The sequence below is a fragment of the Acomys minous genome (genome assembly GCF_964271855.1).
Source record: "Acomys minous genome assembly, chromosome: 3".
Classification (NCBI taxonomy): domain Eukaryota; kingdom Metazoa; phylum Chordata; class Mammalia; order Rodentia; family Muridae; genus Acomys; species Acomys minous.
The window spans coordinates 144,879,277-144,904,657 of NC_140485.1; the positions used below are offsets into that span (position 1 = coordinate 144,879,277).

Below are 25,381 nucleotides of genomic sequence, written 5' to 3' on the forward strand. Positions count from 1 at the left end.
GTTGCCCATTGCAAAGAGAAGCTGAGAGCAGCCACACCTAAGGGACTGCGCATAAGTATTTAGACCACAATTTGACAGCAGGGTCATTCAGCACAGTAACAATGGCATGTAGTATCCAAGGCTTACGTCCTCCCCAGGCATTGGCTTGTGGCTGAGGTTATAACACGAGACAAACAAACAGAAATGTTCCTCCCGTGGAGCAGGCTTCAAACCCAACCAGAAAGTGGTTGGTTAGCACGTAACATTGGTGCCGCTACTGTACCAGTAAGCACACCTTGTCTTGGCAGCCTGCTACTGCAGCACACAGTGTCTGCTGCTGGGTAGAAACATTAAAGTCCTTTCCCCCACAGCAACCTCTGACTCTGTGAAAGTCAGCCAGCCTGGAGAGAAGCTTTCAGGTACACCTAACCCTAATACCTCTATGTCCTGCAGTCAAAGCTTAGTGTTTTTACCAAAAGTTTCTTGTCATGTAGTTTTGGTGGCTACCAATTTCTATGTACAGTTTTCTTCTGGTCTCCCAGGAAAGAGCCTTTGAAGTCCTCTGCCACTGGCTCTTCCTCCACTGTAGTATATGGTATATTTTGTGGGGTTTTTGTTTGTTTTTCAAGACAGGGTTTCTCTGTATACCCCCAGCTATTCTGGAACTTGCTCTGCAGACCAGGCTGGTCTTGAACTCAGAAATTTGCCTGTCTCCACTTCCTGAGTGCTGGGATAGATGGCATTCACCATAGTGCCCAGTTGGAATGTTTTTTTTTATAAGGTTTAGAGTTTTCTTTTATCAGATAACAGATTAAAAATTCAAGCATTTCTAGATTTGTAACAAAAGTAGCCTTTGGTCACACCATATAACCCCGCCCACACCGTACAGCCCCGCCCACACATACAACCCCGCCCCCACCATACAGCTCCGCCCCCAACACCTGCTCTTAGTTTCGTCTCTTAGGCACCTTTAGGATTTACTCCCATATTATACATACAACAGTGGTTATACATTCTTTCCTGTTACATTCCTAGTTAGTGTTTACTTTACAACCATGTAATTAGAATTCACATTGAATGTGGCTATGGAGGGGGTTTTGTTGTTTTGTCTTTATTGCATTCAATTCATGCCTGGTTTATTTGCCTATTGGTTTTATCGCTATAGGTTTATTTGCCTATTGCCTAATGCCTATCGCTATTACTACCAAATTCTGAAGACCCCTTCAGTGTTCTAATGTACTGCGTGTCCTGAGGACTTCATTAGCTATTCCTCTGCCTGATTCGTTTTGTTTCCGGCTGATTCAATATATAGGCATTATTTTCTTTAGACTTTTAAGGCTAATGTTCCTTAAACGCTGTATCCAACGTCCTAGAATCTCATGGAGAGTTCCCATGTCAGTGTAGCCTCCAGTCTCTTAAATCGGAGCTTTTTGTTTCTTCTTCCAGAAATTTTGTTTTTGGGTTTATTGTTGTCATTGATGTTGTTGTCGTTGATGTTGTTTTTGTTTTGTTGTTGTTGTTTTAGACTGAGTTCTCACTATGTAACTCAGGCTGGCTTGAACTCAAAAAGATTCCGCTATCTCTGCCTCCATGGTCTAGGATTAAAGGCTGTGCCACTGTACCCAGCAACTCAAAATCATTTGTTTCTGGTGTTTGAAGTTTTGTGAGGGGAGCTTGATGAATGTAGATCTTTGGAGGTTTGCTTTTTTGAGCACTGGCTGCCATTTCCACATGAAAACATGTCTTCTAGAGATGAGCTTTTTCTTTTTTTTAATTATTCCATTGGTGTTTTATTCTCTTTGTTGGAAAAAATTCTCTTTCCAATAATTCATATTTTTGGAAGCCAGGCCACATATTCTAATCTAATTGTCTTATATTGTTTTCTCAGTCTCTTTATGTGCCATCATCTTAGATATGTCACCTTAATTATCATTTGTTAATTTGTCTATATATCAATTTGCTTATTATTCTTAAATTAATTTATCATTTTAATTTTCAAGATTCCCTTTGCTGGGCAGAGGTGCTTCACACTTTTAATCCCAATACTTGGGGGTCAGAGGCAGGTGGATCTATGAGTTAGAGTCCAACCTGGTCTACAGAGTGAGTTCCAGGATAGCCAGAGCTACACAGAGAAACCTTGTCTCAAAACCAAAACAAAACAAAGAACCAATCAAATAAAAAGATTCCCCATATTCTGAGTATCCCCTTTATGTCTCTTTTTCATAAATGTAACCTCTGCGATGGCAGGTACAGTTTTGCATAATAACATGTTTTCTCTTCCTTGCTTTTTATTTTTTTTTTCCTAATAACTTTATTTTTGTTGCCTTGGCTGTGTGATTTTGGGAGATGAATGGTTTGGGAAGCTCTGTGTGGCACATGCGGACTGTCAGATTGGCAGCTGCATGGGACTTTGGTCTGCGCAGCTCCACCCTGATTCCCCCCCTCCCCCCGCCTCTCGTGAACACCCCTCTTCCTGCGCAGGCCCACCCTGATCCCCCCGCCTCTCGTGAACACCCCTCTTCCTGCGCAGGCCCACCCTGATCCCCCCCGGCCTCTCGTGAACACCCCTTCTTTGAGCATTTTATCTCCTTGGTTTGGGTATCATGGCACCCATGGTTGCACCCTGAGCTATGCCTTTTGCTAAGCTGTCCTTTCTTTCCTGCTCATCTCCCACCCACCCGTCTTTCCACTGCGTCTCTTTGCTCTGTGTCATCACTGCCCAGCTCTCAGGCTGCTCTAAGTACTCCAGACAGAGCACAGGCTTTTCTCACAGACCTGCCTGGTGCTGAAGTCAGAGCGCCAGCGTGGTCGGGTTCTGGTAAGATCTTTCGTTTCGGTTGTTTGCCTTCTCCCTGTTTCCTGCATGGTAGAAATAGAGCAAGAGGGGCTCATGCGATCCAATGAGGGCTCTGCCATCAGGGCCCACCTTCCAAAGCACCCCCCACTTCAAACAGCACCATAGATTTCCAAGCCTGAACTGTCTGGGGCACAGATAGCTTACTCCTTACCGTTTCGTTGGTGTGCTAGCATCTGGTGTGTTCATTTGTGTCCTCACCCGTCATGAACCCCTTCAGACTAGAGGAAATTTCACATATGGTAGAACCCAACCATGCTCAACCAGCAGGTTCTGGACACTGTTTGATTTTACTTGGGAGAAAAAGTTCAGCAGGAAATGGCAGCTTTGATTATCATAAAGATGTCTTTCCAAGCCCTTTAATGTGCCTTTGGTATAATTTCAGCTTAGTGACTTTGAGTGCTCCGTCAAGTGTCCTCCAGAGGTTCTGAAGGAAATAACAAACTGTTTCCCCTACTTCACTCCTTGAGTGAAACATCATTAATTCACTAGGAGCCATAAAATTCCCACAGAGAAGAACAGATAAGTTTGGGGGCGCACCCAAACCAAGGTGGTAAATTAATAATTGGATTTTGTCAGAAGCTTACATTTAACAATCATATGAATCTCAAGCCCACTGTATCTTACAAGTGGCTGAACAAACATTCTCCTGACTGTAGAGAGAAAGGTGTAATGGAAACTACAGAAATGAGTGAGATTGTGCAGGCAGCATGTGACGTGGCCTTTTGCTACCAGGATTAGCCTGAGAATGTCGTGAGTGTACATAACCCCAGCTAGACATATCAGGACTCAATCCTTGTTAAACTTATTGCAGGACGGAGGCTAATAATTAAGATAATAATAATAATAATAATAATAATAATAATAATAATAATAATAATAATAATAAAAAATAATAATGGAAATGTTCACTGAAGAAACATGTTAACTAAACTGGGCATGGTGGTGCACGCCTGTAATCCCAGCACTTGGAGACAGAGGCAGGTGGGTCTCTGTGAGTTTGAGGTTAGCCTGGTCTACAAAGTGAGTCCACAACAGCCAAGGCTACACAGAGAAACCCTGTCTCAGGGAAAAAAGAAAGTGTTAACTGCATGTTAAATCTTTGTTAAAAGTACACTTTAGTATTTTCCTCTGTCAGGTGCTGTGTTTTAGTCAGGGTTTCTATTGCTGTGATAAAACACCGTCATTGAAAGCAACTTGGGGAGGAAAGGGTTCGTTTCATCTTATGAGTCTCAGCCTTTCCTCTGTCACTGAGGAGAGTCAGGGCAGGAACTAAATGCAGGAGCCTGGAGGCAGGAACTCAACCAGAAGCCATTGAGGGACTGGCTTCTTGTTCCTGCCATGCTCCGGCTTTTGTATTATACCCAGGTGGCACAGCTGCAGAGAGCAGGGCCCCTCTGCATGAATCACTATGCCCTACAGACTTGTCTACAGGCAATCTGGTGAAAATATATATTTTTTTTCTCAATTGAGATTTCACTTCCCTGATAACTCTACCTTACATCGAGTTGGGAGGGGGTTCAGGACAACTGATCTCTTGCAAACCTGTCACACAAGCACACTACTATTAAGCCACTTCTGCTTATCCCCAAGGCCTCTTGTTAATACCAGTATCACAACACAAAACATACATAACTTTGAAACTGCCACAGCTTTACATTTTTCAACACTTTAGATGTCCGAGATCTTTTTAGAAACACAGTGTCTCTTTAAAAAGCCCAAAGTCTCTCAACCGTGGCAAATCCTGGAAAATCAAGCAAGTTAAATATTTTTGTTACTCCAAGATGTAGGACTGTTTGTTTGTTTGTGTCTTGTTTTTTGTTTTGTTTTGTTTTGTTTTTTCGAGACAGGGTTTCTTTGTGTAGTCTTGGCTGTCTTGGACTTGCTTTGCAGACCAGGCTGGCCTTGAACTCACAGCGATCCTCCTGCCTCTGCCTCCCAAGTGCTGGGATTAAAGGCATGCACCACCATGCCCAGCTCAATGTGGGTCTGTTTGTAATCATAGAGGATTCTTCAGCGCCCCACCCCTCTGGCCAGTATTGATTGTCCCAGAAAAGCAAGTTTCATGTTAATGGTTTGATCTCTTGTGAGACATGGCCTGTTCTTCAGTTTCCGCTGACCAGAACCACAGATTATTTTATCATTTATCCTCACTTTGTTTTATTTTAGAAGGAGTGGTTTTGTATGTATGTGCACTTGTGCCTGCCTGGTGCCCTAAAAAGTCAGAAGAAGGTATCCGATCCCCTGTGGTTGGAATTTTAGATGGTTGTACACTGCCCTGTGGGAATTGGGGGTCAAACTTAGCTCCCCATCAATAGCAACACGTGCGCTTAAGCACTGAGCCAATTCAGTGGCGCCTAGAGTCTTAATGTATAGAACAGCCCTGTTGGGCCGTGCTGATAAGGTCCAAGTCTGGCATTACCGGAAAGCCCTGAGCTCGGTGCTGAAATGGACTCCCTTCCTCAGCTGAGTTCCCTGAAACCCCAGATCTCCTAAGGAGTGTCACATGGCCCTCAGGGAGATTACAGGCCCAACCTCCCCCTGCCCCGCCCACATAAGAAGCTTGTTCAATGTGCACCTGGGGATTCCTGGAACTGTCCTCCCCTGTGTTAATGAGATGTCTTGGTACCTTAGCTTCCAACTAATGACCTTTTCCCATACCTCTAGTCGTACCTAGAATTCTTCCCCCACCCCCACCCCCACCCCCTCTACCCCCTCCTCTGGGGTAATTAAGTAGTGCAGTCCCCTTCCTAGGATAGGTCTGTGCTGCTGCATATAAATGAAATGTCCATGGCACTCCTAGCCCTAGAGAAGCAAACACATTCACCCCTGAAACACATCCTTGCCCCTCAAGGCGTATAATGTTCCTGATTCATGAAATAAACTCGCTGTCTCACTCCACTCCTCCACCATGACTGTCTGAGACTTGTCATTTATTCTGGGGGAAAGAAGGGCTCCCCTCCCCGAAGAATTCACCATTGGACCCCTGAGTTTGACTGCTGGTCACGCAGCCTCGTGGTGTTGGCCACGGCGAGTTTCTGCCATTCATGGGTGTCTCAGCTCGGATCCATGCTGGCGTCTTCTCATGCCGCCCCGCCCACCGCCGTGCCCATCTGCTGAGCCGAGGGGCCAGCTGTTCTGTTTTCCCGAACCAAACTGGGCTTCTGCCACTGCCAATCGGTTTGGGAGCTCAGAGCCTCCATTATCGGCTGTTCTTGAGGCAGCCACTGACTTGGCCAAACCAGGCCAGACACTTGTTGCCGCCTGGCTCGCGTTTCAGAGCCCTGAGCTCTCCGCTGTCATCTGGTCTGGTGCTGGTGGCCCAGCTAAAAGAGCAGTAACACTTGGAGAAATCTTTTCTCCTGCACCTCCAACTGAACTGGAGGTCTTCTGGCCAGGATCTGTTTCGTACTCCACCCTTCCCGGCCGGCGACAGAGTCTTGAAGGGACTGCCAAACTTCCCTCTGATAATTCACAAGCCAGGCCTTCATCACCTGCTCCGATCTCAGCATTATCTCCCACAACGGCTCAGCTCTGAACACTCAATAGCTTTACTAGTCCAAAGTTTCAAAGTCCGTCCATGGTCATTCCCCAAACATGGTCAGGTCTGTCACAGCAATATCCCATAAACCTTGGTACCAACTTTTATCTTCCTCGGGGCTTCCATTACTATGATTAAAAATGCCGTAACCAAAAGCAACTTGGGGAAGAAAGGTTTTATTTGGCTTACATATCCTGGGTTACAGCCCATCGAAGGAAGCCAAGGCAGGAATCTGGAGGCAGAGACTGAGTTGAAGCCGTAAGTAGCTTGTTTACTGCCTTGTTTTCCTTGTTCAGCCTGCTTTCTTATACAACTCAGGACCCTCTGCCCAGGAGTGGCGGGGAGTGGTACTGCCACCAGTGGGCTGGGCCCTCCCACGTGGACTCATTGATCAAGAAAATATCCTCCAGAGTTATGTACAGGCAATCTGATGGAAATGTTTTCTCCACTGAGGTTTCTGAGAGAGAGAGAGAGAGAGAGAGAGAGAGAGAGAGAGAGAGAGAGAGAGAGAGAGAGAATGAGTTTAGGGGTTTGAATGAGAGTGTCCCCCATAGGCTCAGATGTCTGAACACCTGGTCCTCAGTTGGTGACAGTTTGAGTAGACTTGGGATGTGTGGCCTTGTTGGTGGAAGTGTGGTGGCCCTGAGGCTTTAAGGCCTCTCCCATTTCATTTCATTCTCTCTGCTTCCTGCACAGTGTTGGAGACGAGAGCGCTCAGCTGCTCCAGTCGCCTGCCACACCTGCCTTCTGCCACACTTCCCAACGGGGATGGTGACTCACTCTGTGGTTGTGATAGTTTACCAAAGCCATACAAGAGCAACTAAGATAGTGAGACGATATGCCGAGACAGGCAGAGATGAAGGCTGAGGTGGGCGGGAGGGGGGGGTTGTTCTGGCTCCACCCCCCCCCAAACCTGCTAAGACAGGATAGTATGGCTGCCACTCCTGCAGGACTGAAGCATGTTGTTAGGGTGATGGCAATTGCAACTTCCGCCTCATCATTGCTAGAGACCTGGGAGTTGTCAATGAAGCAGGAAGTATAAGCAAGTGGCTGCCCCTGGAGGTTCCTCAAGCTGTCATCAGGGCAACCGCAAGCACCACTGTCCTGTTCCAGGCAGTAATGTCCAGGGAAGACTTCAGGTCAGCTGTGGTTGCCTCAAAGAGACTGTCAAGCACTGGCCCTGCTGTGGCAGTGCCTTAGGAAACTGCTTTGGCCATGACGCCTTGAGACGGCTCTTAGATAACCTTGCTCAGTTACTCCAGACCTCATGACAGTAAACAGGAGATGTTTTTACTGCAAGCCCCAGCTGCTGTGGAAAGCCACCAAGTTGCTGCTACCTCTGGCTGCTGAGGAAGCACCCTGGAGCTGTAAGGCTCCTGACTAGGAGCCAGGACACCATAAGGCTAACACAGGCAGCTAGGTGTGTTGATTCAACAGCTATATTCTTTTAACTGATTTCTATGTCTATTCACTTTACACTCTGATCATGGCCCCCTCCCTCCTCTCCTCTCGTTCCCACCCTCCCTCCCACTTCCTTATTCCTCAGAAAAGGGGAGCCCCTCCCCCACACGAACCCATCAAGTCACATCAGGACTGAGAGCATCCCCTGCCCCCATGGCCTGGCAAGGCAGCCCCACGGGGGGAAGTGATCATAAAGCAGGCACAGGGTCCATGGCAGGGACAGCTCCTGCTCCCCTTATTAGGCGACCCACATGAGGCCTGGGCTGTGGGAGTCAACAACTATTAAAGGCAAAGCTGTAACCTTGAGATCCAAGTGCTTCCAACAAGGGAGCTACACTTCACCTAGTGGGGATTTCCATCCAAAATACAGCCCCCCCCCCACACCCCACCCCACCCCACCTCCGGCTTAACACAGCCCGAATGTGGCGGCCTACAAGGATGGCCACCCTAAACTCCACCCAATAAAGTGACCCGCATCATTGCCGTGTCCGAGCTGCGCCGCCCCGGTGCTCCCAGGGAGTGCCGCGTGGATGCAAGCCGTGGTCTGGTGGGTGAAAAAGGAGTTTCCAGTCAGTATCCTCTGCGGGTTGTCTGCAAGCGCTACGGAAGCAGAAGCTCTGCGGGACAAGCCCAGTGCGCCGTCCGGCCTCCCAGGGGTGGGCGGGCATCCTCATCCTTGGCTATCCCCCGGTTGCTGGGCAACGGGTTGAGGCTGGGCAACGGGTTGAGGCTTCCCTCTGCCTGAGCACCAACCACCGCTCGCCCCCAACCAGCTCTAGCGCCTGCGCACTACATCCCTTTCGTCTCCCGGGGTCCCTTCACTTCCAGTTACGTAAGCTCAAGCTTTACGTTGTCTCACTAGGCACATCTTCGGGCGGAAGTGCAATGACGGAAGCGGAAGTGGACACGCGTGAGACTGCGGGTCTGAAGTCTAGCTGACGGGTCGGCCGCTACTGCTGAGCTCCTCTAGGTAGGCCGGGCTGGGGACGGGCCCTCGGGCTCTGCTGTCGCGCCTCCGTATCCCCGGCTCCTCCCAGCGTCCCGTCGGCTCGCCCTCGCCGTGGCCACACCCCTGCGTCTTGGCTGCGCTTGCGCCCGCCCGGCTGTTGCGGTCCTTGGTGTAGGGAGAGGCAGCCACCCTCTTGCAGGTGCAACGGGGTGGAGGCTCCTCCTGAGCCCAGCTCCAGGACGCTGGGGACCAGAGAGGTAGGGAAGGGACCTGGAAACCCCGCGGTAGGGAGATGTGGGACGGACTCGAAGTGATGGAGAGTCCAAGGGGCTGGGCCTCTGCGGTGTTGAGTTCTTCTAGGGATGGGTACCCTCCTTTTGGTCAGGCTTTTCTACATACGCTTTCAGATCTTTCTTAGGGACTTGCTGTTACACACGGTCACGTTCTTCAGGCAGTCGCTCATCATTTCTCCCATATTTCCTGACCTTGACTGACTGACTGACATTAGTGTAGTGTAGGAATCTGGCTGGGCTTCCCCGTTTTTTTGAAAGGCACCAAAAAACAGGTGCGTTTCTTCTCTTGCCACCCACCTTGACTGTAGCACCTCCTACTTTAAAAAGAAAGAAAGAAAGAAATTCTGCCCAGCCAGTCTTCCACGTGTTGATATATGTGAATAAATAGCATTTGAGGTCATTTTGTTTTCAGCATTGGGAGATTCTGTTCTACCTCCAGACTGGAACATATTATATTTATAGAGCTGATAATGGAAAGTTCACGAATTCAAGTTTTGGGACTCTCTTTGCTTTGTAAGCAAATCACATTTTTAAGGCATTGGGAAACGAACCAGCCCTCAGTTCATAATTGGAATTCTTTTAAAAAGAAAGTCTTCCTGACTGTATGTTGTAGGCCCTTTACAACTTGCTGTTTGGCTTTATCTTGCTCCTTTGCAAGCCTCGTTGTTCCCAGTCTTTCCCCTCCCTGTCCCCTCCACCTTCAAGGTGTGCTTGGCATTTGAAGGCAAGGTCTTGTCTTTGGGGAGAGCATTGCAACTTCTGTGTTCCAGGTATTAATTTAATTTAATTTAATTTAACTTCTGAGTTGACTCCACCTTGGTAATAAAAATACATTCCATACAACGCCATCAATTATTGTTCTTAGAATACCAACTACACACAGTTTTAACTTTATTGTTAGACATTATTTCTCTATTTTGCCCTCTCTGACTTTAATGGCAAGCTGTGAACTGTGGGCGGGTTCTCAGTCTTAACTTTGTACACTCGCTCTTGGCTTTATCCGTTTACTTTCTGAGTAGGCATTGGTCCTAGCAGATGGGAGACTGGCGGGCTGTGTTGTGATGTGACAGACATGGATGCCGTTGTCTTGAAAGGCTCAGCCTACTGGAAGGGATTCTCAGAGCATCTCAGGTTATATTGAGCAATAGAACTTCATCTAGTAGGAGTGGACTATTGGGAGAGCATCCTCATCTAGGCATTGTACCTAGTAAGACCCTATTAACCTACATGTAAACATGCCCTAACTTATTTGTATATTGTTGGGTTTTTTTTTCCAATCATCTTGCAATATCTGCTTTAGGAAGCAAACAACTTCCTTATAAGCGTTTAGCAATAAATAAAAGTAATAATAATCTAAACAATGTCCACAGCTTTCTCTCTTTGGGGAAACTTTATTTTACAGTGTACTAGCTGTGTGCTGTGTGCTAGAGGCTTCCTTGGGAAGTATAAACAAATGCCAGGCCACTGACAACAGACCGAAAACCAGGTTCCAAGGAACCAGTATGTTTACTGAAGTTATTTACAAGGACATGGGTGACTCAAAGGCAGCTCTGTAACCAAAAAGCCCACTCCAGTGTGGGGAACAGCTCAAGGAAACTGCATCCAGGAAGCACTCCTGCAGGCACCCGGGCCCTTTGGAGAGCTTTGTCTCTTGCGCAGTTATGGCTTTTGTAACTTTGGGGTGGGTCCTTATGAGTGTTAGAAGTTTGGTGCACCTTCTGAGTCTTACCTGGTTCCCCGTCCAAGAAGGAAATGGGTCTTGTGAATACTGGGCAGTTGACGATCCTTTAATTATCAGATGTGTTCTAATGTCCCGTGCCTTCTCTAAATGTCTCGGCGCGCGTGCGCGCGGGGGGGGGGGGGGGGGGGGGGAGGGGAGAGAGAGAGGGGGGGGGAGAGAGAGAGAGCGAGCGCGAGCGCACAAGAGAGCTTTTCTGAGATAGTTTAGGATTCACAGTGGGAGAAATTAACAGGTAAACACTAAGGGACTGGCCCCTGCTCCATTTAAGTAGCAGGCTTTCCATTACAGGGTAAGGGAGGATCGAAAACATTTGAGTAAAACCAAGGCGGTATACTGAGCCTGGCTTCCTGGAAAATAAGGAAAAGATAACAAGAAACTCATTTCTGTCCTTGCGGCTTTGGTGGGAAATACTTAAACAAACAACAACGGTAGACAGCAGCAGCTCCAACACGGAGGCTGTGAGGCTCATGGCAGCATCGTCAGTCCAGGAGAGGAAGGAGATCCCTGTTGCTCATCTCACTGTCTTCACATGTGTTGTGACTGATGCTGGAGGCGTCTGTCATGGTTGGTCATGGCCCTTGTGGCTGTTACTTGTGTCCTATTAGGACGAGTCTCTTGGATCCTAGCATGCAGGGATTACCTGGGAGAAAAGTGGCATTTTCTCACTGCATAGACATGTACTCTGTGAATGGGCAAGATTTATATTTGTCTCTCCTGTTTGCCTTTTTTTTTCTTTTAGTTTTAGTTTTTCCAAACAGGGTTTCTCTGTGTAGTCCAAGCTGTCCTGGATTCACTTTGTAGACCAGGCTGTTCTCGAACTCACAGAGATCCGTCTGCCTCTGCCTCCCAGAGTACTGGCATTACAGATGGGTGCCACGTTACCCAGCTAATCTGTGTGCTCTTACTTGTCTGTTCTCACTAGCCTTTGTCTTCATATATTCCTTTTACAAAGCCTGTCTCCTCCATACTGTGTTGGATAATATTACAGGGGGAAAAAAAAGCATTCTCTCCCAGAAAAGTGTTAGGAGTAGAAATATAACTTGGTGGCAAAAATGTTTTCCTGCATGTGTGAGTCCTGTACACACTAAAAACAGCAGCAGCAGAAAGTGTAAACGTCCTAATGTGGGACTCATACCCAGGGATCTAGCGGACACCCTGCTAGTTGAGACAATCATGTCACCAGGCTCACTACCTCCTGCAGTAACGCAAATACTGTCATCGCAGTTCTGTGATAAGTTCTTACACCATAATATATACATACATTACATATACGTGGGGTACACACGTCCGTAATATTAATAACAGGGCTTCTTTAAATTTTAATGTAAAATGTGTAATATTTGTGTCCCCCCATTGATGTCTAAATTGCTAATGACAACTTCAGACTTCAGACTACCAGTAGGAGCTGGTGCCTGTTAGTAACCAGTAAGTTCTTACAGTGATAGTCCTGTGAAGGTGCCTTTAGAGTTTTTACAGTTTCTTCATTGTTATAGTGGAGCTTATAGCTTTTTCCACACATCAGTCAGTTTGTTTTACAGGTTTAGTGTTTGTGTGTGTATGAGCATGTGTTTGTGTGGGCGTGTCTGTTTGTGTGAGCGTAGATGTGTGTGTTTGTGTGTTGGCGTCTGTGTTTCTTGTGAGCCCAACTCTGCCTAGCTGGTGAGTACACTGACGATGATACAGTCTCTCTGCCCTAGGTCTTCAAGACCCATTATTTTGTGTTGCTTTTTGTATATTAAGGATTTGTTGTTGTTGTTAATATTTTATCAAAGGACTTAGTGGCTTGATGCCATATTTTAAAAAATAGGATGAAAAATAAACCATTAAGATGCAAGTTTTCTTGTGGATTTTTTATTTTTTATTTTTTTTTACTATTTATGGACTTTGTCTGCCTGAAGAATGTCATTCATTCACATATAAGGACATATGTAAGTACATCTCACTACATAAAGAATTTTGGTGATACTTTCCCACATTTTGAATTCTGACTCTTGAAGTATTTTGTATCTCTATTTCACTCTTTTTGTGAGTCACCATCTCAAATGTTGCAACTATTTAGCATAGTGGGTTTTTTATATAGTTTTTAAATTAAGCACCTTTATTGAGTGTACTTGGCACATTTACCTGCATAATGTGACAAGTTTTAACACTTGCAATAAGTATATGTATCAGCAGAGTCATTGCAGTGTCCGCATTCTTGGGCATCAGAGACAACACTGTTAGACCACAGACCCACCCTGTCACATAGGAAGGAGCCCAGCCCCTCATGCTAATCCTCCAGAAAGCTTTAAATAATAATTTTGCTTTCATTTTGATGCCTTCATGCCTTGTGACTCCTGGCAAGTAGGCTAGGTCATATGGTATGGAATTAACGCACGCATGCACACACGCACGCACGCACGCACGCACGCGTATACACACAGACAATTACAATCAGATATTCCCTTTGTTTCTTGTAAACAGAAAAAATTTCTGTCTTCTTCCTTCAGGACCTCATCGCGCTGTCTGTGTATTGTCTTTGTGAAAGTCCCGCTCTAGAAAGTAACATGTGCTTAATAATAAAAATGCCTCCTGCGTTCCCATTGAAAACATCCCAGTCAGTCGGTGGGTCATGTAGCGTGGTGCACACTTTTCCCAAGCATTAAATGATGACAGTCGAGAAGTGATACCGTAGTTCCTAATTGCAGGTTTACTTTGTTTTATTGCAGACTCATAAAATCCAGTCATGGGTGTGAGGGGTTTGCAGGGCTTTGTGGGAAGCACTTGCCCACATATATGCACAGTAGTAAATATCCCCAAACTGGCGGAGCAGCACCGCAGCAGGTACCCCGGAAGTACGCCAACCATTGTGGTGGACGCCATGTGCTGTCTCCGGTACTGGTACACACCAGAATCTTGGATTTGCGGCGGCCAGTGGCGGGAGTACTTCTCGGCTTTGAGAGAGTTCGTTGCGGCCTTCACGTCGGCCGGCGTCAAGCTGATCTTCTTCTTTGACGGCATGGTGGAGCCGGGCAAGAGAGATGAGTGGGTAAAGCGGAGACTCAAAAACAACAGGGAGATATCCAAGATTTTCCACCACATCAAGTCGAAAAGAGACCAGCCGGGCAGAAACATGTTCTTCATCCCGTCTGGCCTGGCCATATTCACGCGGTTCGCTCTCAAGGCGCTGGGCCAGGAGACTTTCTGCTCGTTACAGGAGGCCGACTACGAGGTGGCCGCCTACGGCCTCCAGCACAACTGTCTTGGGATCCTTGGGGAAGACACTGATTACTTGATTTATGATACGTGTCCCTACTTTTCAATTGGTGACCTCTGCCTGGAAAGTCTGGAAACCATCATGCTCTGTCGAGAGAAGCTCTGTGAGAGCCTCGGCCTCCGTGTGGCCGACCTTCCCCTGCTGGCCTGCCTGCTTGGCAATGACACCACCCCGGAAGGCATGTTTGAGAGCTTCCGGTACAGGTGCCTGTCATCCTACACGGCTGTGAAGGAGAATGCTGGGAAAAGGGGAAATACCATCTTAGCCGTCTCAGACTACATCTCCAAAGTTCTTCGCTTGCATCAAGGTGAGAAAAGAATCGAGGAGCTGCTGCCCTTGGGGCCAAACAAAGCTCTTTTTTATAAAGGAGTGACGTCATATCTTTTGCCCGGGCAGAAGTCTCCGTGGTTAATTCAAACACCCAAAGGCGTAATAGCAGACAAGCAAGTGGTGAGTTTAAACCCCGAATCCAAGCAAGAAGTTCCCATGTGTATAGATTCTGACTCCAAGCAGGAAGTTCCCATGTGCACGGATCCTGAATCCAACCAGGAAGTTCCCATGTGCACAGATCCTGAATCCAAGCAAGAAGGTTCCGTATATACATGCCCAGAGTTCAAGCAAAACCTACCTTCAGAAACAGACTCAGAATGTAATCTAGAAGCACTCATGCGCCCACACCCTGAAATTAAACAAGAAGATGCCATGGACATGGAACCTGAGATAAAACAAGCGACCACGGTGTCAGACTCCGAAATCTTAAAGGTGAGTGGATGTGCCTCCCCCACCTCCAGCCACAGTGTCATGATTGAAAGTACATCTACCAATGGATTTGATCATGACGGTTTAGTGGGAAGGTACAGACTAGAAACCTCTTGATTCTAGTTAGGAAGGGTCCCCATGTATATGAAATGACACTGTAAGTACATTTGATACTGTCTCGTAAGTAGGATGTAGGAGTCCTAAGGAGAGGATGCTGTGGGTTAAGGTGTGAGGAGAGCGCTCCCCCACGGAGTCAGGCCTTGTGGGGGCTGTGGGAACCCCACAGATGTACTGACTAAATCCCTGTCACTGTGTGGCCAGAGGCTGAGGCTTGAGGCGAGGGAAACTTGGAAAGGCAGAGTGTAACCACAATCACAAGTTGTTAAATGTGAGGAGTTTGGGCTGACTCTGTTAACGTCCTGTAAGCTTGAGAGTTCAGTTTGCTGGAGACTCACAGTTCAGGTTTTCAGTTTATATGAGGTTTCACTCTAGACACAACAGCCCTGTGAAGTGGTTGCTTTTCTAGTCATCCCCAGCTCTGCCGTTCCGGCATATGCTAGCCCCAGCTCCACCCCCAGTCCTGTTTTCTTGGTTGTGTGGATAAAGTGGACATCCACAGAAATGACCAAAGGGTACAAGCTCAGAACCAGCCATGGTTTTACCCACAAACTTTTGAGCATGACATTGTGTCACTGTCATTCAAGCTGCAGACCTAGGCATTCTGTCTCACTTTTGAGTCAGGGTCTTGCTGTGTAGCCCTGGCTGCCCTGGCACTCACTATGTAGGATAGGCTGGCTTTGAACTCACAGTAATTTGCCTGCCTCTGCCTCCCTGGATTAAACGCTAGGATTAAAGTCATGTGCCACCATACCTGACCCTCTCACTTTTCATAGCCAGTCTTTCTGAGTCTTGTTATATCCATCAAGTGAAGATTTAGTTCATGCAGTACCCACTTCCTGCAGCTGTAGACATTGCCGTGGTGATTGTCAAGAACTCCTCCTGAGTGACTGTTGTCCTTTCTAGGTCATTTGTCATGCTGGGTGGAGAAATAAAGACCTTTATTATCTTGTATTTTCCTGTAAGTTAACCTCCCAGTGATCTGGGGACTTTTTAAGTAACACCTGTGTTATAAGGAAAACAATGGAAAGGGCCATTAAGACTCAGATCTCAACATAAGGAAAACAATGAAAAGGGTTGTTAAGACTCAGATCTCAACAGCGAGTCCGTATAACTAGGTCTACTTTGATGCATATAAATTAGATCTAAATATTTGACAGCCCAGGTCATCCCAGCATAACATTTAAATGCCTTTTGATAGACGGTTTAGATTTAAAATTCTGAATAATACTGTAGATATAGCATGACCTTTATTCCCATGATAATGAAATTTGTTCTTTACAAGTAAAAACAACGCATGAAAGTCATTGTAGACCTTTTAACCTAAACTTCTTATTTAATGAGGAAGTTGGGTTTAAATCACATCCTATGGCTTGGCCTGTGTTGTGCAGAGGACAAATACATATGTTGGAACGTGATTTGCTAGTTATTGAAACCAGGTGCAACATAAGAAAAAAGGGAGAAAGTAAGAAAAATTGAACAGACAAATGAATACAGCACAGCATCTGTTGTTATAATGAATGAAAATCCCAAATCATTTGATTTTATCAATGAAGACTCAGGAACCAGATGCTGGGCTGAAAACGTCCTAGCTCAGGGCAGAGGAAGCGCCCAGCTGACCTTCCTACGGCCATGTCCCAGAGCAAAAGGCCAAAAGCCTTCTACTTCTCCACTCTGTCTTGGGTTTTTTGAGACAGGATTTCTGTGTGTAGCCTTGGCTGTCCTAGACTCGCTTTTGTAGACCAGGCTGTGCCTCCAGAGTGCTGGGGTTAAAGGCGTGGGCCACCACTCTGTGTTAACTCCTTCAGCTCAGCATCCCTCCTCTCTGCTTACTCCCTGTCAGCTGGTTTCCTGTTCCGCCTCTTGACCTAGCGTTAGCTTTATTAAATCCTGTGCACAGAACGCCCTGGAATTAAGGGTGTGTGCTAAGCCAGTCTCCCATCCTCGCTGCCACTTTCTGCATCAGTGTGTGCACAGCTGGGTGCTCCCCATAGATTCATGTGTTCATCCCCATTGTGGCAATGGAGAGGGTATGGGACATTTAGGGGGTTGGGCCTAAGGGGAACTGTGCCCTGGGAAGGACACTCTCACCTCTTGGACTGAGAGTGTGATGGCTGGATTGCCGTCTTTCTTGCCTTTGTCCTCGGCTGGTTAGTACTACCTCTGAAGTGTAACCACAGTCACCTGGCTGACTGATGTCCTGTTCATGTACTATTTCTGCCATTACCATACAGGACAGTGTGACAACCAGAAGGGCCCTGCGCAGATCTGGATCTATGCAGGTCCGTGCCCTGGAACCTCCAGACCTATGAGCTAAATAAACAAAACCTTCATTTAAGAAAAGAAAGAAAGGAAGGAAGGAAGGACGGACAAAAGCTGTGTTAGGGCTGAATGACACCAAACAAGAAGCAGTTCACTGTCTCATGGTTGACGATGGGATTAGATCTCCCCCGACAAGCTTTTAACACCAGGCAAACAGCTGGGAAGGAGGGGCAGGTCTGTGGAGAACACAGGCCACGCCTGAGGTGAGCTCAAGAGGGTAGGAAGCTGTGGTAAGAAAGACGGATCTGTGCAGCGATTGGAAGACAGTGTCGTCCCGTGGAGTGAGTGTAGCAGTTTCTAGGAGAGCAAAATGGTGGACACAGAGATAAAGAAGATTCCAGACCTAGTGGGACCAAGAATGTCATGGTGAAGTTTGTGGTAGCCGTTCAGATGTCTTACACAGGGGAGCAAATTAATCTGGTTCCAAGAAGACAGCGTGGGGGTAGTGTGAATGAGTGGTTCCGGTGAGAGGCTGGGGCTGGTGCATCAGTTAGGAGCCCTTCCAACAGCCGTGATGGAGAACGGTGAGCATGTGTTTCTTGGGAGGCCTCAAGCTGACATAATAATAAAACATTGCACAGGTAAGTATAAGATCGGCAGACTGGGGGACACAAGGAGAGCTTGACCTTGTTAGACCAAAAGAAAGAAAACCTAAATGCCGCTTAACATCATGTGTTTGAATGACGGTTCCTCGTTTGAGTCTCTTAAATAAATTGGTAAGTGGTATTGACTGTTTGTGTTTGAATCCTTGAACAGGTTGCGAGGATGCAGCACATCCACTCAGAAAGCTACCTCGTGTACAACATTATGAGCAGTGCAGAGATCGAGTGCAGCAACACCCTGGAGGATGAGCTGGACCAGGCCCTGCCCAGCCAAGCCTTCATCTACCGCCCGGTCCGCCAGCGGGTGTACGCACTCTTACTCGGGGACTGGGAAGGTGAGAGCCAGTTGGTCTCTTTCAGCAATGCTTCTTTTAGAGATGGATTCTGAGAAGTGTAGGGCAGTGCATTCTCAAAGGACAAGCAAACAACAGGTTTTGTTTGTCTGTAAAATCTGTACTTGAGAGCACCATTAAAGATTAATGATATAAGACATTATTATCTCTGTGAGTTCGAGGCCAACTCGGTCTACAAAGGGAGCTCCAGGACAGCCAGGACTACATAGAGAGACACTGTCTCAAAAAACAAGCAACAACAACCACAAAAAACAATGAGGAGCCCTTGTCCTCCAAACAAATGATCCCTAAGGATTGTTTTCAGCTTGGAGCATCCCAGTGATAAAGACTTAGAGTCAGCCTTGCTGTTCCTTTTTCTCTCTGCCCCTGCCCAGTGCCCACTCTTTCCCAGGTGGTTGAAATGAGCATCTTTCCTCCCTGCCTGAGAAAAGAGGCCAGTACCACTTGGAAATGTGCAAAAGTCGTCCACACATGGGTTTGAGGCAAGAAACCAGAAATACAAACAGACTAGTTAAATAGTCCTGGGAAACACAAGTGCTGGTTAAATAGGAAAGATTTTTCAAAGTATAAAGCATTTCTCGGAGAGAGGCGGAAGGTCTCACAAACGGGGGTCAGTCCTTGAACTGACATGACTTGATTGCGTACAGTCATCAGCCTTGTAGGTACAGTCAGCCTTGATCTGTTCCGTGCAGGAAGTCAGTTTCGGAGTGGAGCCGTGGTGTGTGTCTGGTCCTGGGCTAGTGTCTGAGCACACCTTACCCTGTCTGACCACTTTTCTTCCCTCTCTACTTCACCACTATATGAACGCACTTAGTAGGAACTGCTGCTGCCTTGTGAGAGTCCCTTCTGATGTTTAATTTATTTTATGTATAAGAGTGTTTTGCAGCCAGGTGTGGTGGCACACACTCAGGAGGCAGAGGCAGAGGCAGAGGCAGAGGCAGGCAGATCTCTGTGAGTTCAAGGCCAGCCTGGTCTAGAGAGCCTGTTCCAGGACAGCCAAAGCTACACAGAGAAACCCTGTCTTGAAAAACAAAACAAGGGGGCTGGAGAGATGGCTCAGCGGTTAAGAGCACTGGCTGCACTTCTAGAGGTCCTGAGTTTAATTCCCAGCAACCACATGGTGGCTCACAACCATCTATATTGGGATCTGATTCCCTCTCCTGGCCTGCAGATGTACATGCAGATAGAGCACTCACATACTAAACAAACAAACAAACAAACAAACAAAAACAACAAAAGAGTGTTGCTTGCATGTGCATCTTTGCACCATGTACATGCCTGGTGCCTGTGGAGGTTAGAAGGGGTGTCAGGTCACTTGAGAGAGTAGCCATGTGACTGCTGTTCACCCCCAAGCCATCTCTCCAGCCCACCCCTTCTGGCCTTAAACTCAGTATTTGAAGCCACTTACAAAACTTACACTAGACTTTTAAGAACAAAATTTTTTCTGTATGTTTGGCGACTAATTATTGTAAGATTTCAGTTGGCTCAGATTTTTGTTTTATTGTTTTCCCCTTTTTATCAAAGCAGTGTGGAAGGAAAGAGCAGGTCACTTAGAGAAATGCAGTGCCTGCTGCTGCCAGGATCTCTCTCATCCCTGGGGTGGAAGGAAAAGTCGTGAGGCAAATGGCTGTGCAAGGACTTTGCAGTCCTCCTGTCCCTTCTGACTTTGTCTTTACTCAGATGGAGCCAGCATCGGCCCAGTGGTCAGGGAGTGGTTTGTGTACCCTGGAAACTCCCTGAAGCACCCAGACCTTGTTAGGCCTCTGCAGATGACCGTTCAAGGTATGTACAGCCTTAAGCGATTCATCATAGAGTGTGAATGTCTGTGTGCAGAATTTCACGTTGACTGACCTGAGACTCCAGTGATAAAGGGTTAGTGACTTACAGATTTCATGGGGAGGCCAACATTGAGCGTCTTCTTAAGTCCACTTGATTCTGTTTCTTAAAGACAATCTGTCACTGAACTTGGAACTCTCTGATTTGGCTGGACTTGCTGAGTGGTGATCCCAGTCTCCACCTCCTGGGCCCTGGGATTGCAAGCACATGGCATTGCCTCTGGCTTTTTGTGTGTGGACTCTGGAGGATCAAACTCAGGTCTTCCTCCTCCTCTTCTTCCTCCTCCTCCTTATGTAGGCATTTTACCTACTAAGCCATCTCTCCAACTCCCTGAGATTCTGTACCTGGATCATAAAGGCACTGGGCGGTTCAGTGGGTCAGTCCATTGATGGAGCCATGATCTGATGGTATCATTCTGAATTTAGGAGGTGGGGCCTCAAATTGGGGAGCTGGGTCTCTGGGATATGCCCTGGAAGGCATTCTCCTCACAGAGCATGTGACACAGACAGTGAGGTCCTGTCAGCAGGAGACACTTAGAGCTGTTTTGTTGCACCCTTGTCTTGTTCCATGTCAGATATTTTCTTCCCTGCGAAGGTAGCTAGCGTTCACTGGCTGCCTCGCAATGCTTCTCTTCTCAACAGGTCTTCCCTGCTCTGTCTCCTCTCCCAGGTCGGCCTTGGATCTTTCTGTAGTCCGCTATTGGCCGGTCCCTCTAGCAAGGCATGTGCTATGGTGTTTGTTTGCCTGACTAAAAGTAATAAAAATTAGGAAGGATAGTTGGATGTGATGGCGCACGCCTGTGGCCTGAGTAGTCAGGAGGAGGAAGAGTCCAGGTTCAAGGCCAGCTTGGCTGCATAATGGGGCACTATCTCAAAAAGGAAAAGGGGGGAAAAAAGCAGGAGGAAGTTCAGAAAGGAGGGAGGGGACAAAAGGAAGGAGGGAGGGGACAGAGGCAGGAGGGAGGGGTCAAAGGAAGGAGGGAGGGGACAGAGGAAGGAGGGAGGGGACAGAGGAAGGAGGGAGGGGACAGAGGAAGGAGAGAGGGGACAGAGGAAGGAGGGAGGGGACAGAGGAAGGAGGGAGGGGACAGAGGAAGGAGGGAGGGGACAGAGGAAGGAGGGAGGGGACAGAGGCAGGAGGGAGGGGACAGAGGAAGGAGGGAGGGGACAGAGGAAGGAGGGAGGGGACAGAGGAAGGAGGGGGGGACAGAGGAAGGAGGGAGGGGACAGAGGAAGGAGGGAGTGGACAGAGGAAGGAGGGAGTGGACAGAGGAAGGAGGGAGGGGACAGAGGCAGGAGGGAGGGGACAGAGGAAGGAGGGAGAAGCGATTAAACGTTGGCCAACAAGGGAGCGCACACCTGTTTACTGTATTCTAAATATGTTCTCCAAACATGTATTGAGAACAGAGCCATGCATGTGATAGTTCTAGACAGACAGGGGACCTTTGGGAAGCAAGTGGGTGATCAGGTGGGGATTGTGCCCTTATGAAAGGACACCCCAGGAATTCTCCTATTTCCCCTTGAGGTCACGGTGTCTCTCACTAGACACAAGTACCTTGGTCTAAGGCCTCCAGAGTCTTGAGAAACTGCTCTCCTGTTCTCACCTGCCCAGTGTGTGGCTGTTCATGAGAGCAGCCCAGGTGGGCAGAGCTGTGGGTCTGCTGTATTCCGAGAGCTCCCTGAGAGCCACACCCCTCCCTCTGTGAAAGATGGTTTTTTGGTGACACAGGAAGGGATTTAGTTTTGTTCCCCAGCTCAGGGAGTGTGTGTAGTCCACTGTGAGCTCTCTCTCGAGCCTTTTCTCCACCTCAGTTATGGTCTTGTACCCTGAGGGCTGAGTCTGGAATAGCTGTGCCTGTCTCTAGAACTAGACATTCTGTAGATGACAGATAGGTGGTTTTCCTCACTGTTGGTTTTGAGTCATCATAAGTAAGTCTTTACTTCCCAAGTCCAGAGCAGCTGAGGGAATGCACTGACACAGCTGGCTGTCTCTCCTGAACGACTGTTAAGTGTGGTTCGGCACTAGTAAGTAAGCAGTGGGTTTGGCTACATAAGGGCGTGTGACCCTACCATGAGCTTAAAGAACATCTTAGAAGAGTCTCGCAGAGTGAGGAAGGCGAAACCTTACGTTTCATGAAAAAGGAACCGATTTTACCCATTCTGTCCCTGCCTCCTTGTTGTAGTTTCTCCTGCATCTGTCAGGGAAGAGCTCTGTGTCCCAAACATGGGCACCCATGTGGAAGGCTGTCTGTCTGTCTCTGCAACTTCCTCCACAGGCCATAGTGGGCCACCTGTAACAACAAGGTGACGCTCAGTAACTGTCTAAGATAAGGGTGCATTCTACACTTTAGTAACCATTGCGACCGTTGTGAATGCACTAGATAGAAACAGGGAAGCAGGCAAAGGGAAACAGACCTCTTGGCCATGTACGGCTGGAACATAGTGTTCTAATGCAGTCTAGTTCATTTATATATGAAGAATTTTCTTATTATGAGAAATAGCCAATGAAATATATTCAGATAAGATTCACTTGCATGTGAGTATTCAGGGGTTTTATTTATTTATTTATTTTTTCTTAACTGATAGCCTCACATTTCCTATCCTCAGTGGACACAAGCCAGACAGTTGGAAGGTTTTGTCTGTTTGTTTGTTAGATTTTTTTCACCTTAGAAATAGACAAGGAGAAGTATGTGCCAGGTAACTGAAACTCCCCGGCATTTAATTCGCTTATCTCCATACAGAGCACGGGGAGGAGCTGGCTTCGCATCCTCGAGTGTCTTTCCAGCGTGTCCTTCTCATTCATTGAGAACCGCTGGACTTCTGAGTTACCAGGTCCTATCGTGGTTGCTACTGGCCCGGGAGGAGAGGATGGAGCCTGCCAGTTTTATCCTTGTTTTTCTTCATGGCTGATATGCCACCAGTGTGTCCACAGCCTTTGAGGACCGGGAGCCAAAGACGCAGTTTGTCGATTCATGTTCACTGCTCGCTACAGTTCCACGTGAGGCCCCGCTGCAGAGCCACACTTGGGAATGGATGCCTGTTTTCTAGTGCAGGGAGTAGCACTGTAGCTTCTCTTAGGGTTGTCCTGTCTGTCCCCCGTCCCTGCTCTGTTGTCCTGTCTGTCCCCCGTCCCCCCTCTGTTTCCCCTTTGATGTTTTCGGCCAGCTCCCATTATAGCCAGGGCCCTCGTTCACAGCCGTGACCACAGCCTCCTTTGCACTCACCACCATTTTATCTCCATGGCTTCATCCCGAGGGCCTGAGACATTTCCCACCCTAGTGTCTCTTCACCTCAGCTAAATCCTCTTCCTTCAGTCTCGGCTCACATCTGTTTTCTTCATGGGCTCTTGTGACATCTATGTTAGTGTCATCTGCTTCCTTCCTGCTGCTCCCCTTCGCCATGTGAGAGCTCCCAGCTGGGCCTTTGGCACCCACCATTGTAGCACATGTGACTCAGAGCATATGTCACGTGAATGATTATCTTCGATAATCGATTCTGATCGATCGCCACAAATTTGTATTTGTTCTGACTTAAATCCAAAAGTCCCCCGGGCTCATATTTTCACAGTTGGTCCTTGATGGCGGTGCTGTGGTAAAGGCTGTGGCTACTTTAGGAGCTAGGGCTGGCTGGGATGGTACGTCACTAAGGTGAGCCTTGCCTGCTTCGGGCTCTGGCCCATGTCTACAGCTTGTGGGTGCAGTGTGAGTGGTTGCCGCCCCGTGCGCCGCTGCCATCACCGTGGGGATGTGCTGAAATCCTGAGAGCTCGAGAGAGAGTGACTCTTTTGTTCTTTAAGTCGCTCTGTCAAGTAGCTAATATTAGACAAAGAAACCACCAGATTTCACTGTCCGAGTCAGGGGACTCTAGTTTGGTCAGAAGGGAAGAAAGGGAGTGGATCTTAGTGCGTGCTCATTGCTGCCTGCCAGAAGCTCCAGAGCATTCTTCCAACAATGCCCCAGCCTCAGGAGCCCATGGTGAAACTAAAGGCATGCATCACTACACCTGATGCATGACCTTTGCACTGTAAGCTCTTCCAAGGCAGCAGCAATTGGCTGTCACTCTTAGGGATAGGCTCCATGTAAACTGACAGTGACTATAGACATCGGTACAGAGGATGACCAGAAACTTCTGTGACAAGAAAAGAAAACAATAGTGATTGGCTTGTTCTGATCTTTGGTAGCACCGAGGATCAGACCTAGGTCCTCTAGATGCTGTGTGAGCACGCTGCCCCGGAGTGCCCCAGGCCAGGAGTGAGGACGGCCACTCAGCTGGGAGTCCCTCAGTCACCTCCAGGTCCACGGTTCTGGATATAGCTCAGAAATCTCAGCTTTTTAATATTCAATGTTGAAGTTTCCAGAAGCATCATTTTCATGAAGAAATGGTCTTTACTGTGTCGAGCAGCAAGATGAGCTCTTCAGTCGTCACCCTGGAGGGACAGCTCGCCGTCCTCACATTCCTCCACACCTGTGGTTTTTTTTGGTTTTTTTTTGTTTTTGTTTTTTTGAGAAAGGGGTTTCTCTGTGTAGCCTTGGCTGTCCTGGACTTGCTTTGTAGACCAGGCTGGCCTCGAACTCACAGCGATCCGCCTGCCTCTGCCTCCCGAGTGCTGGGATTAAAGGCGTGCGCCACCACGCCCGGCTCACACCTGTGTTTTAAATACATAATGTCTGGGTGGAAACATGTAGGATTTTTGCTTGCTTGCTTTCTTTCTTTCTTTCTTTCTTTCTTTCTTTCTTTCTTTTTTAATTGCAACCTCTGACTTTTATAGTTTTTTTAAAAATGTCTTGTTAGGTACCTTAATATTTGAAATAACTATGTTGGTAGAAATTCATTATTTCCCTTATGTCAGAGGTTAGCAGGCCTTTTTTTGTTTGTTTGTTTTTGTTTTTGTTTGTTTGTTTGTTTTTCGAGTCAGGGTCTCTCTGTGTAGCCTTGGCTGTCCTAGACTCACTTTGTAGACCAGGCTGGCCTCGAACTCACAGCGATCCGCCTGCCTCTGCCTCCTGAGTGCTGGGATTAAAGGCGTGCACCACCGCCGCCCGGCAGGCCTTTTGTTTTTAATGTCTCATTGTAAACCTGTTAGGCTTTGTGGGCCCTATGGCTTTCCATTGCTTGTAACCTATGTCATCAAACTGGAATAAATCTCAGATAGTATGTGCGCACGCACACCTAGCAGCTTTGCAGTCAGCTTGATGAACACTGAATTGATGTTGGATTCTGTATCTGCTTACATTAGGAAATAGCAATTTCCTTTCTACTTCCCTTCAACCATTTAAAATACGAAACAGTTCTCGGTTCACAGCTCACAGGCAGCAGCCC

The 25,381-nt window shown here is 47.5% G+C and overlaps 1 protein-coding gene across 4 annotated transcripts in view; it reads left to right on the forward strand.

The window, feature by feature from the left end:
- Positions 1 to 8,234: 8,234 nt before the first annotated feature.
- The window catches only part of FAM120B (family with sequence similarity 120 member B), a 42,727-nt gene continuing 25,580 nt past the window's right edge, over positions 8,235 to 25,381 (forward strand). For 2 of the 4 annotated variants that reach the window (XM_084777083.1, XM_084777085.1), the window contains exons 1-4: positions 8,239 to 8,805; positions 13,527 to 14,836; positions 18,029 to 18,209; positions 19,908 to 20,009. In XM_084777083.1, the coding sequence (XP_084633209.1) occupies positions 13,544 to 14,836; positions 18,029 to 18,209; positions 19,908 to 20,009 (1,576 nt within the window). In that variant the 5' untranslated portion in view covers positions 8,239 to 8,805; positions 13,527 to 13,543. The other 2 variants (XM_084777086.1, XM_084777084.1) reach the window with 2 other exon arrangements.